The following is a 21526-nucleotide window of genomic DNA, read 5'->3' on the forward strand; positions in this document are numbered from 1 at the left end:
AGAGTTCCACTTTTGGAATAATACCTTTAGCATTTCTCTTTTAATTTTCTATCTCATCCACATCTCAAAACAAATATCTGCACGTTGATTTGGAGCTTCCTCAAAGATGTCCCTACGATGGCGGGCAACACGAAAGCGACTCAAAGAAACAAAACAATGGGTGACTTCGGTTGTTTCGGATTATAATCCGAGGGCCATTTCACTCTGACTAACTTTAATGTTGTTTCGGATTATAATCCGAGGGCAGTTTCACTCTGACCAACTTTAATTTAGATTATACTTGAAAAAAATAGTAACTATGCGTAAAGAAAACAAAGACCAGATCGGATAAATGGTCCATTCGGTAAAAAAAAAACTATATTTAAACCCACGTGGATATTTTCATGGATTGTTATTGTTACTGTTGTCAAGGAAAGTCAACAGAAAGCCGCTGACGATGCGGCGAGCCACAGGGTTAGGGATACAGCGACACAACCGACCGTCTACATATGCTACAATCCCTGACAGAACAAACTTGCCGACGCCCCATTTGAGGCCGGCAACAAACTTGGGTGGTTGGCTTGCTGGGACAACTGCATTAGGATTGGTGTCTTCGGATTTCCACTTGATGTTGGAGATGAACTTGTTTGCTTGCTTCCTTAGCAACCGGATGGCGAAGCTTACGAACAGGTGCTCGCACAACGTAAGCACCGTTGGTCCGAGCCTCCATTCCTGTTGTAAAGTTTCTCTTTTAGTTACTTGTAATGCTTGATGGGTGAAATGCAGAAAGTGAAGTTACTGCATGATATTTATCTTCCAAAAAACTATTGACAGCCAAGGAAAAACTAATGCAGAACAGAAACGAGCAAAACCGGTTTTAGTTCATATCAGGATATCCACATTGTTCTTTCATGGACTAAAAAAATCGAAGTGGGAAGAAATAATAATGCAATTTACAGACTCGGAACATCTTCTGTTAAATCCCCGGATACTGAGATATGTAACTTATCTAGTTCAAGTTAATGCATGTGGAACGATAAAAAGTCGAAAAATTATAAGGATCATGAGCCATTTGTGTTACAGAAACAAGACAACATGGTTAAGGTGTGAGTACAATGTTAGTACGTTTCATATCAAAAGCACTTATTTTCTGACTAATTGCAAAAATCATATCAAAGAAATAAAGGTTGTGGAGGAAGGGGGGTCCACTTACATTTTCACCTCGAAGACGACTCAGCGGGCGAGATGCTGCTGAAGGATCTCCTTTTAGCAATGCCTTGCTCACAAGAAACCCCTTCACCCGATCCATAATCTCCTCTATGAGGGAACTGTTTGGGGGTAGGTTTTTGAGGTAAACCTAAACACACACACAAAAACTATTAGAATCTCAATCAGAACATTTTCTGGCAATGAAACATCGCCTAAATTTAAGAAAATTCATGTAAGATTTCCCATTAGACGTGCTTTCTGTTGTTAGACTTCAAGCGTACAGACTGACATCATTAACAGATGAAGATTTCATGCAACTCTTCCATACAACGTATGAACTCAGTCACTATCCAGAGCGATAAGTTCCAATCAAGAATGAAAACATAAACGAAATGAGTCTTATCTATGACAGACTTTCTAATTTCTTTTAAGACTACCTGATTGTCAATGACCCTGACTCTCAGATACTCCTGTCGATACACAGTGTCCAACATGGCTTGTAAGTATCCTTCAATATATAACTGCAGTAATCCAAAAAAATCAACAAGTGAGTAATCTTCGAAGGACCAAACAAATAAAGACTCCCCAACATGGGCATTCAGTCAATAAAGACGTGCCTCAATGTTTCATTCTAAGAATGGTTCGTGGTATATTTTGTCATAGTCTTGTGCAATTTCACTAAGTTACTAATTTCAGACCACACTGTTAAGAGGCGGAAACAAGGGCAAGGGAAGGAATAGTCTTGTGCAATTTCACTAAATTACAATTTACATTAAGTAATAGCAATCAATCATTACCATTACCGGAGGACGCTTTCCATTCACTGCTTTACCAGATTGAGTCTGATCAAACTTTGAGGTACAATATTATTTTGATAAAGTGATTCTATTGTAATCAACTGAACTTGTTCTACTTCTCTCTATTGAAATAGGGCTTGTGTCTTAACCTCATTTTTAATGACAAACTAGGTACTTAAGCCATAGGCATTGCCACCCTAGCGTCCGTTAGTGAGCTCAAGTCATAATTTGTGCCCTAAAACACAGAAGCTATGCAGCCTGAAAGCTTGCCACGCAAGAAATTTTCCACTATCAACTCTAATGAAATACAAAGGTGCCCCAAATATACTGTTAGAACTCTTACGGTCTTACCAGAAGAGCATGAAAAGCATATTACCTCATCAGCCGCAGGACTCCGGTCAAGCTTAATCTTTCTATCTGGGCCACCTTCCATCAACGCAGTCCCCAGTAGTGATGGCTCCATAGCCAATTTCAGTATTCCTTGGTGAAAGCCAGTCACCTTGAAATACATGACAGTCAAAATGTAAAAGGTTCCAACAGTACATATTCAGCTAGTAATGTTATAAGAATAATCCTACCACTCCGTTAAAACCACTTGCTTCTGCACCCTTCAAAACAGAGTCTGATATCTCTGTGACTGCAGCAAAGAGTACATTCGTCCCAGCTGTTCTCAACTGCAAAGCCACCACAAAATTGATAGTTATGGGTTAGGTATGTCCCGAAACTCACAAACATATTTTTAACTAAAAGTAAACATCACTTACAGATTTTCCTAGATCACCAAAATAGCGTTTTGTCCCCGAGAACCCTTTGCCGTCAATACATTTACTGATTAATTTGAACGTGCCTGACACATACAGCCAAAGAAGCAAAAAACACATTTCAAGTCAGAGAGATAAAACAGAATGACACTTCACAGTCAGGACCATACATCGGTATCTGAAAGATCTGACCATATGAATAGGGAATTACAAGATAACACAGACGGGAAAAGAAAAGATAAAAAAGATGGTAACGACTTGGAATTACTAAGCTGGGTTATTGTCATGGTTTGTATATTTTTTAGGAGTACTTGTCCACAGTTTTTCTTTCATTTTGCTTGTGAAAAATTTTAGTTTTTTGTAAAAAAAAAATATTATCAATGAAATGAGGAAAAGTTAAATAGAAGGAAAAGAGGAAGAATGAAAAAAAGAAAGTATGAAAAGCATACCTAACGTCAAACCTGGGAGATTCTTTAACCCACGAGAAGGATCAAAAAACACATCAAGAGAGGATGACGCCAGATCATCAAAAATCGACACAAAATCTGGTGGAAGCAATGGACTTCCTTTTGCAATATAGACAGCCCTCATGCCATACCTAGATAATCAAATAAGTGCTCAGAAATGAACATACAAAAAAGGTCGTACCCAGTGCACAAGGCTCCCGCTTTACGCAGGGTCTGGGAGAGGTGAATGTCGGCTAGCCTTACCCCCATTTATGGAGAGGCTGCTCTCAAAGAAATGAACATACAAGAATCACAAATAAGACAGTCTATATGACAAGCTTACCATGAATAATGTTGTGCACATTTGATAACTAATTCACGCATCGTTATCAAAGCATGAGTGATCATAACGCCGTTGAGCTCTACAACCTTATTCTTTATTGCAGGGACCTAATGATTTACAAGAATAAGGTAATAAATGGTGAAATTCTGTATAAAAAATAAATAAATAAATAAAGAGTGAACTAAGCATTGAAAGTCCAACAAAAGAAGGGGTCCATCTTGTGTCACCTTTACTACACTGTGCAGTAAGGACCTGAGAGTCTCTTCAGCTGAGCTATAACTTGAATACGAGTCCCCAGGAAGAAAGTTTGCATAAATCTAAAAAGGGCATACAAACGCAGTTCCCAGATGACCAATTATAAGTATAATTAAGACAATTTATAGGGAAATATAATGAAAGGCATCTAACCTTTATTGGGTGGATCTCAAGATGGTCAAAATAATATTGCCCACTCTTCGAGTCACTAAGAGATGTTCTCCAAAATGGTACGAGTTTCATCAATGTCTCCTCGTCAAGATTTAAATCCATTGGCTGTGGAAGACAAGACCAAGTCGTAAATTCAAAGCTGCAACAGCCTATGCAGTAGTGGACACAATACTATGAAATCTATAGGCCACAAGCCAACATTTATATAAGCAAACAGCACAAAAGGAAAGAAAGAAAAGACATATACAAAGGCACAAGAAGGGGAGAAAAACATATTAACATAAAGTATTAGGTCTAAGTGGTGATTTACCTGCAGAGCAATAGATGAGTATTTAACTTGTACGACATTGGAGCTAGTTGAAAGGAAGACAACAACAATTTTGAGTACACAGTCATTTGAATCATTGTAGTCTAACTCATGTCTACGAAGCATTGCCGCAAAAGGAGCTCCCACCCACTTGTACTCCAGATTAAGTGACTGCATCAAATTCAAGAATGCACCAAAAGGCTATTTAAAAGAAAATGAACAAGCATTGTACTAAGACACTCCTCGACAAGAAAAGAACAGAAGACGACTGACATGTAAAGTTCACTGACTCTCAGTAAGGCAACAAGCATATATATAATAATAATACCTGTACACAGATCTGGCAGAACTTTTGCTCATAAGTAAAGAGAGAATCAAAGTTAATATTCCCAATTCTTGCAGCTATGATTGGTGTATAAGCTGAAGGTCCCGTTTCATCTCCATCCTTCAGAATCAAATAACAAAATAAAGTATTCAGTAGAATAACATTGTATAGAGGTCGCACTTGGTGCGATGGCAAGTGCCTTCGCCCATGAGCGGTAGGTCTCAGGTTCGAGACTTGGGAGCAGCCTCTCCATAAATGGGGGTAAGGCTAGCCGACATTCACCTCTCCCAGACCCTGCGTAAAACGGGAGCCTTGTGCACTGGTTACGACCTAGTAGAATAACATTGTATAGAAATCTGACACCATGCCAGCATTAATAAATACCCTCTCCGTAAAACGATGATGTAAACTCAAACGGCAAGACCCCAGGCAACTTGAAAATTGTCAAATAAAATAAAAATAATTTTCATAAACAATGGCTATTCACTGTCATTCATATGAAAGCTCATGATTGAAGTAAATTCTTAATAATAAAAGCAATTTGAACATTGTCAAGTAAAATAAAAATAATAAAATCACACTTACTGCATCCTAGCCTCTAGACACATACATGCACAAGAAATCAATATCAAGGCATTCAATTTTTTTTCCTCCAGGTGTAAGTGAGGTTTAAATTTTTCAATGGTTAATGGGTTCAAGTACAAGAACTAAGAACTGAAGCACAAAGTCAGTCACAGAAGCTTATGTTTCAAGTGAAATAGAAATTTAAATATTAAAATTATATGTTGAATGGTTGAGCCCAACCATGAACGGAGCAACAAACAACAACGGAGGTCTGAATCCCATTACAAAATACAGATTTTCATTATAACACAACTGCAACGAATAAAAACTATAACCTTCAGGAATCCTACCCCTGAGATCTAATATCCTGTGATAAAGAGAATTAGCAACTCTCCAAACTTAGTGCAAATGCAGACAAAATAAAAGGATCTGGGCAGGAGGTTGCATAAAATAACAAAAAACAAAGCAGGATAACAGTATGGTGACCTAAGTGTTCAAGATAACTCTTTCACTTACCTTTTTTTCCTGTTCAAGTAGGTGGATTGTAAATTGAGGAACTCTTAGTTGAATTTTCTGACATGAATGAAATGGTTTATCGCCCTTGTGGCTCCTGGAAATCTCACAAAATCTTAAAACTCTAGTTGGACCGTCTGCATATACTTCATACCCCACCTTCACCATCTCCCTGGCATTTAACTCACCAAAATCAATTCCCTGGCCTCCAGATCTCTTGCCCAATGGTAAATGAGATGCCAACCCACTATGTTGCCTTGGTTTGTAGAAAGGCTTCCATGCCCTCACCTTATCCAAGTTAATTTCACGTAGCAGAAGACTATCTACAAGAAAAATCAGTAGCCCATTAAGCTACTCATTCAACTACCAATAACCTTGACAGGGACGAAAAATGATCATATATTATGGATACCCTACAATGGTACTATCAGTATTGCGCACACATTGCACATGGGTGTTGATTTATTAAAAACCTTACTTCCATGCCATAATTCAGCACCCAAAGCATATAAGAAACATGTGAGATCTTGAAATGAATGAGAAGATAGATCTTTGGACTCTTTACTGTAACAAAGATGTGCTAATAAGTAAGTTGCAAGCTTTATCATCTCCATGTTGACATAAACTACCAATCAAAGTTATTATTATTATTTTTATTTATTTTTAGAATAAAATTATTACTTTAATCGAAGGAATTTACTTCGAAGTACTTATACAGCAAAATAAGAGATCAAGGGATACCATTGATTCTGACAACCAACTTATGAGGGAGAGTCGAATCATCCCAGACATAATCTGTACCACTTTCAGATCCAAGAATCTCCGGCTCCAATGAATCCTGAAAAAAGTCAAGTAACAGAAAGTGCAAATTAGCGCACAAGTCATGGTCACAATCCGTATCTAAAAAATCAGCAGTTGAGAAATAAAGAAAAGTAGCACAGCAGAACCTTCTGGTAGTAAGTTACAGATACATCACACAAGCGATTCTCTATTCGATATGGTAGACTGACGTTTGGAGGTTTATGGAAGCGTAACACAAGAGAAGAACCCTCTTCCACAACATGAACAGCAGCAAATTCTGTTACATTGCTTTCTACTGCTGTCACTTGGTCCATACAAGGCTTTTTGAATTTGAGGAAAAATCTTCCCAGAGAAGCAATGCATATTGGCCCTGACCAACCTAATTCAGACTCATGCAACCGAAACTGGAGATATATTAGTGAATCTTCATTAACTTTTCTGTGCTTCCTCATAATATGCTCAAATAAACCGAATTCTCTCTTCTTGCTCAATCCATCCCGAAGCTGGAGAGCTGCCCTCTCCTTACTGCTTATGAGGATCATGGCTACTGAGTCATCCTTTTCCAATTAGAAATGAAGAACGTCAGAACACAATGAAAAAAATAAACACTAAAATGCAAGAATAAAAAACAAATCAATAAATAAAGATGTGTTAAAATAAACGAAAAGGAACCTCCAAAATATAACATTGAGAGCAAACCTGTAAATAACATTGACGAACTTGGATACTTTCTTCTGATTCATTAACTACAACATGTCTTGGGACCATCGTTACTATTTGTGATGGAACAACCACTTTACTCAAAGGTGGTCCCGTGGAAACCCCAAGCTTTGTAATATATTTGACTCCAGATCCGTCCTCCATTTCCAAGCTTACTTCCGCAAGGCCCGATAAAGCATCCAAGTCGATCAGTGTCTCTGATGCATTATCTTCCAGAAATTTGAGAGACACTTTGTTGGGTCTGGAAACAGAGGGTATATATGATGCCCGTGGGTCAATAACATGAAGACCTGTAAAAATCATGCAACTAAAGAAAAATTCCTAGGATAATTTTTCTCACCGTAAAAACCATGATCCAATTGACTTTGGAGGCAAATATAATCCCACCTCTGGAGGAATGCCAGAACCATAGTTCTCAACTTCATCCCTGTACATAGTTTATGGCTATCAAATAGGCAAGATATGGCAGTAGGCGCGGTGCTTAATACTTTTCAATATTAATGGACAGAAGGAATACCTAGAAAGAGGCTTCTTATTAGGGGCAAAGAAATAAAGGGTAAACTCTGTATCATTTCTCAGGGAATATGACGTGAAAATAGCAGCCTGCAAATGGATAAAGAGACTAAATCCAACAAGATATAGAACTAAAATAATTAGCCATGTGTTGGCAAAACTTGAAAAAAATCCAAAATGTGCTTTATGCATCTTTTGTCTAGACTCTAGATATACATGAAGAATATGGTAGAAACTGGAAGCCGTAGCAGAACTAACCTCTAGCGTGCCCCTGTTCCCTCGAGACAATCTTAAGGAAGCAAAATGTTTTCCCCCACCAAATTCCAGATCAATGTCTAAACAAGGGACATCACTCTTCTGCTTCAGCAACTTTTTTACCCAATCACTACTGTTCACTGGTTTGCAGCTTGTATTATAAGCAGTCAAAGTAACGGTAAAGTAAATTATGGATGGATTCGCATAAAATTCAACCATCGAACCACATGACACAGTTGACTGATTTCTGTTGTTGTCAGACCCAGTAGTGGAACATCGATCTGCAATGGGACAAACAATTTGACTTAGAAGCTGTCAAATAAAAAAAACAAAAACAAAACTGATGATGATACTAGCAGACTCCTTTTGCTTACCTGATTCACTTAAGAAAACATGTATCTCGGTGTGCAACAAATTGGATACACGTACAGTAGGAAGAAGATAAATATCCTTTTGCTCTTGCAGTGCAACTGGTAATTTGCTATTTTCAAGACCATCCGTAGACCTATTAGGTTCTACAACAGGAACACTTCTCCCAATACTCTGAACTAGAAAATGCATGTTGGAAATACTGGCTCCGTCAGATTTAAGGATACAATATGCAGTGCTGAAGGAACATTTCACCGATTCAGTAAACAAAGCATTCCGCACTCTGTAACCTAATCTATCAAAAATTCCAGAGAGACGGACTGCCTTTCCACCTTTAAGATCATCTGACCATTCCACTATGAGTGGATTCTTGGAATTCATTAACCCATCTGAAATTTCAGGTCTAAAAGACAACAAGAAGTCACCTGCATAACAGTCACCATTAAGGTTTCAGAAGATAAGCAAACAGCAAACAGGATAATGAGAAAAATGAAACAAAGGATAGCATGTCCTAGTTTTTCTTTATAAGCAAGACAACATTGTTATGCCCTTGGTAGGTGAACATGTCTATATATACTTTTAACAACTAGAAACAGACTAAATCTCTCTCTTGACATCAGGCTTGACACGTCTCTACAGCAATAACAGAACAACGCTGTGATCACCCTCGCAGATGCCTAAGTTTCCAGATAAATTCACATTCCGATTACCAGGGTTATCCTTTACTTTCCTGAGTTTAGTGGGAGGCTTTACAGGATATATACAGTAGACAGAATTGTGCAAATGCCCATAGATGAGATGAAAATCAATACAGATGCATACAGTAAAAAAACACTACCTATGACCTTAAAGTGATGCACAAATAATGAGTTGTCCGAACTGATTGATCACGTTAAGAGATATATTACGCATGGACTGAAGTCAATAGAAATTGAGATTATGATTTAATTGAAAAAAATGGTGTTGAGAACGCATACCAACAGCTAAAGACATCAGTGCCTTTTTTTCTCCACCAGACAGATTTATACCATCAAACATGGCCATGGAGTCATCAACTGTATCACCCGCATTTAGCACCTCAGAAGCAAACTCATCTTCCTTCTGCTGAGCTCGTCGAAATCGTAGCTTTATAGGCAGTCCGGTTTCATTATGTATTCTTGTCAGAGGAGAAATAACAATTGACAACCCATCCTACAAACAAACAGAAAATTAATAACAATGAAAGTAATCTGAATGGTAGAGCACCTCTATTATGTATATACAGAACAGAGCAATGGATATTAATACCTCGGACTTCCTTGAAACATCAACAACAACAAATGGCCCAGGGTAAGTTCTTGAATCTGTCAAAGAACAAAAAAAAAATGGAAATATTAATCCAAACTCGACGACCTTTAAAACTGAATAATTTGTTATTCGGTTCAATTGAACTGTTTCTATCCTTTTCAACACTTACTTGAATTTAAAAAAGAAACTAGCAAAGTAGCATTGAAAAATTAGTTAGTTGGAACAGAAGTAAAAGGAGGTCAGTTATGCTCCTAGCTCGTTCAGTTAGTTTGACCTTGGCTAACTTCTCGGCTGAATCGCCTATTAAAGTACTTCTCGGCTGAATTGGCTATTAAAAACTTAGCCATACTAATTTCTGTATACAATGCATACAGGTCAAATAAAAGCATGCACAAGAGTGCATATCAATATCCTACATGTATGACATTTTTTTTTTGTCAACTACATGTATGACATTGACAAATAACTGTCTGTTTTAAAATTCACATTCCTACATTTCGATCACTTTGAAAGCATACTTGACTTCACCCTCAATCCACTATGAATAATTCCACCTTTACAATTCATTCGACTTTAGGATCCAACTCTATAACCATTTGGACAAGTGAAAGAAAAAAGAGAATTTGATTTTTGATTCCTTTTACTAAGAAAACAGAAAGAATGAGGTTGTACTTGTGCCCATAGGCTGATTATAATAATCAAAGCTCTTTGTATTCAAAGAACAGGGGAAAAGTCACAATACTTATTAGAGAAAATAGAGCATACCCTGAAGTGATGTTATGCGTGTTCTCGAAGCAAGTACTCGAGCATCTAAAAGAGAGACCTCAATTGATTTAGTCATAAAAGATCTACTAGGATCAGTGAGTTGGATTGATGCAACTGACGCAATTTCTGAAGGTTTGTTTTCCAAATCAGAGCACCTTCTGTTTAAGCAATAATTAAGAGCAGTCATTTTTCGTTTTGACAAGAAAAGCAAACTTGATTAATAAAAATTGAAGAAAATTCAAGCAAATGCATGAGAAAGCATGAAAACCAGTTCAATAACGTCAACCCAAAACACATAGAACCCTTCCCCGCCAACCAAGAGAGAGAATACATATAAAGATCCTACAATGCTAACTTTAAGACTTACCAACTAGAGATAGAAGTTTTGATAAATGAACCTGTTACTCTGAAAATGCAGAACGAAAAAGTTCAAAATTTCTTAACCCATGAAATATCCTAGTCAAATAAATGATTTCTTGAGTCAATTCAAATCAATTCCTAAGTACACGGTTTCTTAGTGCTAATTAAAAGGTAATCAAGCTCATATGATAACCTACTTAGCATGCATGCCTATTACTTGACTTTGCCTCCATTCAAGACTTCAGGGCAAACTTAACATTGATGTCTAGCATACTGAAAGCAAACTTCACAAGTTCAAAAGGATTCGCATGTTCAGTTTCACATGCCTTAAGAATGCTAAAGCAACATTAATTAACATAACTGCCAAGTTTCACATATACCATCATAACGTGTAGAGCTCAAAACAAGGTACACTTTTATTACGAAAAATGGAAAGTTATGTTAAGATATTTCATCTGACCCTGTCTTGACAATGTGGATTTGTAAAATTCAGTATTACGATGAGCTACCTTAAAATAATGGATGCAGACTGCCTTTTGGAAACTGTTACACTTTGCTTGTCAAAGAAGTGACATAGAAGGTTCAATCCTGACTGGTTCACCACCTGTCATTGTAGAGAATTTATTATAAAAGCCACAAATTTTTTTTTTGGGGGGGGGGGGGTAACATTATACTATGAAATGTAAACCAAAAATACATATAAAGGACCAGCTAGATGTGGCACCAGGCACCAATAGCAGCACATATTCCATTAATAAGTTTTCAAAAGGTGCCCCCCCAAAGGTTGCATGAACTTATGAAGTCTAGTTCCGGAAAAAAAATTGTAAAACAAAGATTTATTTAGACATCTAAAATTATATATACTGAGTAGGAGAATACAATATCAATATTTAAATTCATTTCAGTCCCACCCTATTTCTTATCACTAGTAATTAGAATTTTATATAAACTCATGAACAATAAGGTTGATCGATTATCCACAAAAGCAGAAGAGCTTTAATAGCAATTCACCAGAAGAGTATCCATTGGGGTCCACTAGAACTCATTGGTGGTACAGCCATAAAGGCAGGTGGAAATTCATGGAATGTAGTAAAAATATTAGACAAATGAATATACAGGCTACTTTAACATATTGATAAACTAGAATTTCACTCTCACAAGACAAATGATAGGCAAAGAAACTTGGCTATGCATGGTTGCATATGCATGCAAAGATTCATGGTTAATTAAGGTTGTGATATCAAAATCCCTGGGAAATATATTGACGTCAAGAGAATATTTGCTACATACACAATATTTTCCATGTAAGTACAATATTTGATGCTTCATAGATTGATTACTTAACAGGGTAGCAAACCTTGCAGCAATTGGCCCAAATCTTAGTACTTTTCACTGAATAAGGACCAGCTAAATGTAATTTCCCGATTACAAAGAGAAGTATGTCCATTGAAAGCTCGGATAGGGATACATTCAACTGTGAATAGGAAATAACAAAACTTCGTTAAGATAGAGGATATATATGAGAAAAAGAGTGCTTTCTTCTTCTCATCTGGTTTTAATTACATTTGATGGGTCCTTAAATGATAATATCACAAGATCATTCAAAAAACTAGAACCTAACCTCTTTAGTTCTGCAGTGAATATGAACAGGTACTCGTGAAACAGCTTCAGATCCCTGAAGCTGGACGCTAGAACGATAGAAGATGCATATTTCAACTGGGTGGAGAAGCTCTCTCCTGCATTTACATAAGAATAGAGACATGTATCGAAACATAACCAAAGGAAAATGTATTTCAGAGTAAAAGCAACCATTAGAAATTAATAGAATCTGTTCAACTTTATTCAGAATAAAAACTCACCATAAGTTTCTTTGTGCATCAAAGTAATCTAGAAGTGCAGTTGACGTGCTTATCACCCTGGTTTTAGAAGGGAGAATTTGGACAGTAAGTTTGGTTCTGTCAATGCAACCACGAAGGAGAGGAAACATGTTTTTTGTATCTACAAGTTCATGGAAAACGGTCAAAGAAATATTGTCAAAGGTAATATCAATGCAAGGAAGCTTTCCACTTCTTGCAGAAGTTTTTCCGTCATCCCTGAGTGCATCATGTTGCGGACCAGTTACAGATGCCTCCCCAAGGTAACCATCCATCTTTACGTCACAAGCTACAGAAACATTATGGAACACTTTCAACTTGAATGGATTTCCAGGCTTCGGAACAAACTCTGGAATCCCATCTACGAAAGCAACAGCAGAGTCATTCTTCTTGTTCAAGAGGTAAAATGTCTTTTGAACCAATTGATTGTTGGGCTCCCAGTCAATGTCACCATCAGTATTTTCAGGCTCACAAGAAAGTGCTCTCCAAAGTGCCCACCTATTATCATTAGCGCGAGATAAGTCAACAAAACCAGATCCTGGACGGTAATTCAAGCGCAATGGCTCCCCTGTGCCATTCTTAGCGTACAATGATATCAAGGAGAACCATGAAACTGATGACTTCCATCTCCCTTGATTTTGATACTTGACCTACATGAGTTTCCGTAGAGACGGCACACAATGAAGGTAAGAAGAGAAATCAATTAATACAACCAAAGAGTCATACAGACTGATTACAAAACGAAATAAAGTCATAATTACTGAAACATAACACAATAGCTTAATGGCTTTATCAGGCTTATACATTTTCTGTTGTTCATATTCACATGGTTTGTTTGTTCCAACATAGCACAATGGCTACCTCAACCTCTGAAAGTATATATTAGAGTATCTTGACAACATAACTCAAACAAAGAACCAAAATATTCAAATCAAATAAAGGCCAAAAAGCCATGCAGCAGAACATCCATTCTGATAGTCAATGCACATAAATTATCAGGTTATCTCCTCAAAGTACCATTTTAAGAGAACAACCGAAAATGTGATTTGATATCAAGTTAGCCCCTCAAAGTGCTATTTTACGGGAACAACCAAATATTTGTGTGATTTGATATCAGTATTTAAAACAAAATATTTTAATAACAAACAGCTTCAAAATGATATCACTACTCAGAAAGCTACTTAGAACTATTTATTTAAATACCCATTTTCTTATATTTGGAACACTAGTATTCATCTTGAATCTTTGGTCTAGCCACTAGAACCGTGTAGTACCAAATGTACCATACCCTGAAAAGAGCCCTTTCCCCAACAAGAGAATAATGAACTGCACCCGCCACACTGTACTTATTCTCCTCCCCCTCAACGGTAAAATACATGTGCTGATGGACATCTTGAATTGCCACTATTGCACCTATAGAACAGAATATTTGTTAGATCAAGTGCCTTCAAATCTGCAAGCAAGAGGACTTATAAATTTGGGGAAGATGTATACCGTTCGGAACCAATGTCTCCATACTGTTTTTGAATTCCTCGCCACTGGACATGTGCCTTCTATCCGATTCACCAACCATCTCTTTTTTGGTTACCTCAGAGAAGGATGACATCATAGACAAAAGCACCTAATGAAATAAAGCAGATTAGACCCAGTGGCACATGACCTGGAAATAATACATTAATGGTAATCACAAGTTTAACAATACTAAACAAAGAAACAGTAGCATGAACCTCTTGTTCAAAACGTGTAGAAAGAGCCAGAGTAGTATAGACTTGCTCACCTGTATTTGAGATAGGGATATTGTGATATCGAAACCTGAAATAGATCCACTTCCAACCCAAACCTCATTCAAGCACAAAGGATAACTTAAAGGCATCTCAACTGACATGAGAGCACCTGCATGCTTCACGATATGACTTAGACGGAAGGTCTCAGGCAGGGAATTAGGTACAGAATACTCATCCTCTGGACCAGGATCTCTTGAAGAACATGCATCATTAACAGAAAATTGAGAAATTTGGATTTCATTTTCCACAATTTCTTGAAAGACCCTAGAAAGTATTGACAAGCGAGAAAGATCAAATATAAGTTTTCTTCTCATGTTTTCCAGTTGAAACTTAAACTGGACATCAACCTCAAGAACAATTTCCTGCATACCACCTGCAAACATAAAACCATTTTGTAAATTACATACGTAGTAAGTGTGCATCTGACACACAGTGGTGAACAGCGCATATACCATTTTCATCTTCAATCACAAGAGCACAAGAAAACTGAGATAGATTTAAGATGAAAGCTTCCATTTGTGTGTTCTTGGCATGTGGAGATGTACAGTGAGCCTCTTGCATATATTCGTCGATACAATGATTATTTTGTCTGGTCATATCCACAGAAACTGCAGCTTCTTCAATGTGTTCATCAGACAATCGTAAACCAGATACAAGATTTGCGAAACAAAGACGATATGAAGCAAAACAGTTGATGAAGGTAGCCAAAGCTTTTATTTCAAGGAACAGAAAACCACCCTGCCCAGTAGCATCATGAGTTACTTACATGAAAAGCTTACTTAAATTGAGAAACTGAATGCATGGAAGGCATGTAAATATGTACCATCTATAACCACCACAAAGAAAAGATCACCATTACAATACAAAGTTCTAAGATCTCTAGCTATGCAGACGTGAAAAAAAAAATTAAAATAGCACAATTGCTTTTATCAAAGACCGTCAAGAACAAAATTGCTTTTATCTGTATTGGGACCCAAAAAAAAGTCCCCAACAATAATCTGATGTTGTTGCTTTCACATTTTTAATGATGACAATATAATTCAATTAACAACTGGAAACAAACTTCATCATTTCAATTCTAATGTTATTTACCTGATTGCCATTACTGGAAAATTAGAGAAATTGATTGCTTTAATTAGACATCCAAGGACTTAACTGAAACTTACTTCAAAGTTAAAAAGTAAATTGTAATTAAAGATTCTTAAACCTAAAATGTATAACGAAGACCATTGATCCCTCTCTAATTCACACAAAATGAAAATAAATTATCACCTGAATTCCGCAACAGATTGTCTGAAATTCACCACCAACATAAACTGAAGACACAAACTTGTGTAATTGATATCCATTCATAACATTCTTTGTCGAGTACCTTCCCATATAAATATAACCCAATGTTACATTTATCAGTAACCAATGACTTGCATCAGGTGGTGGAATATTTGAAGCAAATTCTGTCTCCTGAAGAAAGATACAGTTCTGACCATTTGGGCTTTCAGAATCAGTGGTGAATGGAAGATTTTCCACGTGCACTATTTCACCAACAGAAGTTGAGGTACCAAGTGCATTGCTAACACCACCTGAAGATGGGTTATTCTGAGAGAGAGGCAGCAATAAATGAAATACACAACTAGAAAGTGAGAGTTCATATAAGCAATCAAGAGATTGCAGTAGATCACCACGTGCAGAATGATCCATACTTTCTCCTTTTTGATTCTTATATCTAAAAATTATTGACTGGATTTCTGATAAATAAGAAATAATTTTCCCTTTTCCTTCTGTTGAAGATATATCAGCAGTTGTTTGGTGAATTGATATCCAAATGCCACAGTCAGGCAAGTCATGATCAGCTAACTTTTTGCTACTTGAAACATCAGAGGTTCCTATACAACTCTTCAGATTACCACTGATCCTTGACTTGTGAAGAATGATATCGATAGACTTGAGTTTGAAGGACCCATTAAATGAAACTAGGAAACTGCTATAATTGAAGGGAGCTCCATGTACAGTTGTCTCCACATTCTCAGATTCAGGAAAAGCAAATTCTTGTATTGCAAACTTGAAAGGCGAGTAACTTAGAGCTGCAAATCTGCTAAATGAATATGACATTGCAGAAGATAAATTGGCAAGCACCTGTCAGAGAGAATATTCTCAGTCAAAAATGGTATCAAATCAAATTGCCATGCATTAAGATCACCAACAGGGGTAAACTGTATCATAATGATTTATTAAAAGTATTAATAAACAATAACATCATGCCTAAAAAACGAAACAAAAGTTATTGATTTTGGATAGGCAGAAGACAAACACAATCACCTGAAGGAAAACATAAATCTCATCTGTATATGACAAAATAGTGAATCCTTCAGCTGTCCCATAGAAAGCTGCTGAGAGAGCAACAAAATTTGTGCTAAATGAATGAGCATACTCCCTGCACAATAAAATAATTCTTACTATCAGGACGAGACAGATAATTTTGTCAATATGCAATGCACTTGTATTCTGTTCTGGGTTTGAAGGGTGGGAGTAAATGGGGGGAAGAGAAGGTTCTGTTTTGCATCTCATTTCTTATGATCTTTAGAATCACATGCTAAGAAAAGGAACAAGGAGAAGAAGAAAAAAAGCATTTTCATTTCCCAAAAAAATTGGAAACGTGAAAAGAATACTAAAAGAGGACAGACTCAAATGAAGATTTACTCAGTCAATAAAATTCTCAATGCACTTGAAAATATGAAGTCATCCTAATAAAGAATGTGACAAGAATACACTTAAAAAACAATGAGCAAAATATTAAGCCTAAATGAAGTTCACGAAGACCATAGGAATTTACTCTCTCTGTGAAGGGTGAAGGGTTTAGAAAACATAGATCGAATGAAAACTAAGTTGAAAATTTCTATAAGGCAACCATCGTTTTAACCTCTCTGAAATATTGGAGAAAAAAGCACATGAGATTAAGCTATCAAACCTCCAGGAGAACAGATATAGAGTGAAACATAGCAAGAAAATCCTACCTTAAGGATGACATCCACACGGTCATTGGCTTCAGAACTAAAATGTCACTTTGTTTTTTTCCTGCTGAGTCGATCAGGTAAGCATCTAAACCATCAACGTGTAAATAAAAACCAAGAGAAACTGACCCCTGAGATTGATACTTTCCATTATCTGATTTAAATTTATCAACTCCAAGAGGCTTCTCCAACCTGAGGCACTTTGTTTCTACATCATCAGCTCCTAAGGGTGCAACAAATGATGCCAGATCAAATTGTGAGGTTGGCCATACTGCAGCCTCTATGCTGTGCACATCAAATGCAAGGTGAAAATCCTCCTGACTCACTTGATGATTTATGTCTTTGCTGCCACCATCAAAACTCTTTCCCAATGACATACGGATGTGAGGACCAGCTGCAAATATACCTAGTTGAACATGTTTCTCTGGAAGCGTCTTAAGCAATGCCATTTCCAATCTATTAGCATAGTGCGTGCAAATGCTATCATTACTAGCTCTTGGAGAATGTGGCAGAACCCCTGACTGACCATTGTCCTCCGTCCAGCATAGAGCATGTTGCATTTGCTTTAAGAGCAGAGATACTGATAGTATGGAGGGACATCCCAAAACTAGATTCAACTTTCCCATGGTCAAAAACAACTTCGAAAACCCAGACTCCGAGTTTTTGAGGTCTGGATATGTCCAGTTTTTAATTTCACAGAGAAGGAATGGGTTTTCAAAGTACCGAATCTCACTTTTTTCAAATTTTTTGCTGGATCTTTTCCAGTTCAACCACATGTCTCCAAGAAATGTTTTCAAAAATGAGGCACAAGCACCTTCCGCATGATCAGCATAAGCAGTTTCGTAAGTTTCTGAAAGGGGAAAAGTTTGTGCTGGCTCACCCCACAAAATATTCTTGAAATCATCATTTCTCTCCTTCCAATGTTCTTCCACATTTGAAATGATTTCTCTAACAGAAGCTTTCGAAAGAGATGAGGATCTAACCTTCAACTGCCCACATGATATAAGTACAGCCTGTTCACACATGTCTTCTACATATTTTAAGAACAGCGAATCAACTGAAAGACGAAATGATAGGAAATCTGAACAAGAGATTCCAATATGTGATTCTAATTGTTTATTTACTGAGATTTGAACTTCATTTATATGAGAAATAGTGATTAGAACATTTCCAAAGATCACGATGAAGCAAAAATCTTTACACAGACCTCCAGAAACAATATCCAAATTTGCATTGTCTGGCTCTTTGTCCAATACTTTCCTAAAAGTTAACAAGTGTATGATAAAGTGGAATATCTTGCACAGAACTCTCCAGGTACAGGCTAGTACCAGAAGGATCTTGAGAGGGAAGTTGAAGTGAGTAATCATGGAGGATTTTTTTAAACTATCTTTGGTAGATTGAGCATTTGATGCTGCTCTATGACGGGCGATTCTCCATGCCTGTACAATGGCTTCAGCCGGCAACTGTTTCTCTATATCAAAAATCACCTTGCATTGGTTCTTTACAGAAGCCAAAAACATCTTGTCCTGAGAAATTCTAGTAGCTGATCTCTTCAATGAGTGATCATCAGAATATCCAATTGCTAACAATAACTGCTCGTAAGCATTAGCATAACGTAGCCATAAACAAACAAGACCAACTAATTTTTGCAACGACCACCTAGAACCTGAAGTCAAGTTGTCCATACTTCTTGCAGCTAGTTTCCATAGTTGGACACCATTTCTAGCAGATCGAGATTCTTGGGATGACAATTTACCCAATGCTGAATACCAATAAATGTCATCCGGAGAAAATGTACAATGTAATTCTGGAAATTGAAGATTTACATCCACGAGCTGAAAATTATTTAATCTAATGCAAGTGCACAAATCAGTCAATAACAACACGTTTTTGAGCTGATTTTCTCTCTTGAACCCCACCTCAAAACTACTGCCTGCTATAACAAAAGAGCTCTCTTTCAAAGGTAGAAAGAGTGCACCAAATAGACCTCGAAGAAGACACCTGTGATCAAGATACTGAGGATCTGCATTGATATCTCTTACGTCGAACACACAAACAAGTGAATCATTTAAGATGGGAACCTTAACTTGTACATTGATATCGTGCACTCGAAGCTGACAGTGTTTCAGTAAGAGATTCCAAAGGGTGTCTTTAAAACTTTTTGTTGGAGTAGAAGTGGCCACAAGCTTTTCAAAAACACCATGTAAAGCACTACCCTGAAAATCAAGCAAAAACTCCCGGGGTTTGACATTTGGGAATCACCAATCAAGTAAGCAAAACAAGTACTTTTCACCCAACTAAAAGAGAGAACATTAACAAACGAAAAACTTGAAATTCAACATTAGCATTTAGCAACAACAATGCCTACCTCGGGATCTATCTCCGAAAGCTTCTTCTTCTTCACATCTTCTGCATATTCCTCCCTCGGTTTTCGCTTTAAATTTTTCTCCTCCCTATCAAAGAAAAACCCAAAAATAAATAAAAAATCAAGCTTGCAAAAACCAAATAATGCAAAGAAATTAAACAAAGAGGAAAATTGAACACAGAAAAAGCAGAAGCAGTGACTTACCGAGCTGCTAGTTCCACATTGACGCCATGAAATTCGATTGAGAAGGCAGGGACGAGCCAGTTCGAGAACCGAACGCTCAAGTGTTCGACAGTGACCTCTGAGAAGGAAAACTCGGCCGATTCGTCGAAGAGCTCGTTGAGAGCCCCAGTGTCGAACCGGAGGTTCCTGGCGACCGCGTGGGAATTGATAACCCCTAATTTGAGATCGAGGTCGGGCTCCTCCCGGAGCCATGGCCGCAGCACAGAAGCCAGTCTCCGTCGCGCTGCGGTGCTCGGGAACATTGTGATTGGGTTATCTAACGGTGGGAGATTGGGGTAATCGTTGTTTTTCTGTTTAGAGAAATCGGAATTTTCCGTTGGGAATTTTCTCGAGAAACAAACGGAAAAGTATTGGAGCGATAAGGTGAAGTGAAGATTGTAGACGAAGGGTGCGAGCGTATCGGCGGGAAACTAAAATCGGACAGCTGCTTTCTTATAGTCGGTTGGGCTTTTGCCTTTTGGGGATTCTTCAGATACTTAAGTTTTTTTTTAATCAATCTAAAGCTCATGATTTATTTTGTTTGTTTTATAGAATAAAAGAATAAACAAGCATTTGTTCTCTTCGATTTGATTTGATTTGATTTTTTTATTTTGAATAAAGTAACAATTTCTCTGATTGTCAATAAGTGATTGTATTAAGTACTTCAATTCACCTTAACCAGTCTCCAAATTTCTTCACCATCCATGTCATGAAGGCCTTGTCCCGCCAATCAACTTTCATGCATCAATATACTAAAGCGTTTATCTTATTCATCCACTCGTAAAATCTTTATAATCGGAACTTTAAATCTCGTAATCTTCATTTGAAGATAATCCTTACAAAAAAAATCACTCGAATAGGAAATCGTTTAGTCGTCCAATACATCAAATGATCTTCAAATGAAGATTAAGAAATTGAGAGTTACGATTGTACAAAATTTAGTGTGAATACACGTGATTTGCAAGTGGGAAATGAGCTCATCCCCAAGAGGAGAATGCAAGTTTTATCTTTATACATAAAGGAGTGCCTTTATGGTTGAGGTTGTGGTCACTCTCTCATGATCAGGAAGAGAGCTTTTTTAAGCAGTTATGACAAACTGCACAACTCGAATTTTAAAGCGACAATTGTTGTTGAAATATGAGTTTGTCATTTTGTCGTTTGTGCTTTTGGGAAGGATTATGTGGGAACTCGACATTTGTTGAAGGTGACTCATAACAAGATTTTTTTTCAACAATGCAAGATCATCAGATGGTGGTGTGGTATTTCTCTCATGGGGTCGTAGCAGTGGTTTGAGGGATTCATTGCCATTTTTATTTTGTCGTTTGTCATTATGAGGTCTTCAAGTGATGGTATGATGTCTATTTTGTGTGTCTTGACAGTGTTGAGTTTGACCAGTAGAGTTGCCTTGTGAGTTTATCTTTCATGTTGGTTAGGTGTGCTGCGGTTGAGGAATTGTACCTCTAGAGAGTTTGTTTTGTGTTGTGTTGTTCTTTTTTTGCTTTGGTTGTGGTTTCATTGTCTGTTCGCTTGGAA

The 21526-nt window shown here is 37.2% G+C and overlaps 1 protein-coding gene across 1 annotated transcript; it reads right to left on the minus strand.

The window, feature by feature from the left end:
• Positions 1 to 339: 339 nt before the first annotated feature.
• LOC103402072 (uncharacterized) lies at positions 340 to 20463 on the minus strand. Its single transcript, XM_029091557.2, has 36 exons — positions 19976 to 20463; positions 19775 to 19859; positions 17410 to 19622; positions 16715 to 16829; positions 15671 to 16531; positions 14851 to 15136; positions 14392 to 14771; positions 14109 to 14235; positions 13903 to 14027; positions 12600 to 13264; positions 12362 to 12476; positions 12098 to 12214; positions 11250 to 11344; positions 10381 to 10538; positions 9616 to 9671; positions 9306 to 9519; positions 8334 to 8753; positions 7963 to 8240; positions 7709 to 7794; positions 7532 to 7618; positions 7171 to 7432; positions 6618 to 7028; positions 6412 to 6508; positions 5674 to 5993; positions 4597 to 4713; positions 4272 to 4439; positions 3944 to 4066; positions 3763 to 3852; positions 3536 to 3642; positions 3196 to 3344; positions 2750 to 2832; positions 2564 to 2659; positions 2362 to 2484; positions 1626 to 1709; positions 1193 to 1336; positions 340 to 711 (listed from the first exon to the last, which is right to left on the minus strand). The coding sequence occupies exons 1-36, from the start codon at positions 20254 to 20256 to the stop codon at positions 382 to 384; spliced, it is 9468 nt and encodes a 3155-aa protein (XP_028947390.1). The 5' UTR covers positions 20257 to 20463; the 3' UTR covers positions 340 to 381.
• Between the last annotated feature and the right edge of the window lie 1063 nt (positions 20464 to 21526).

Source organism: Malus domestica, chromosome 02 (genome assembly GCF_042453785.1).
Source record: "Malus domestica chromosome 02, GDT2T_hap1".
Taxonomy (NCBI): Eukaryota; Viridiplantae; Streptophyta; class Magnoliopsida; order Rosales; family Rosaceae; genus Malus; species Malus domestica.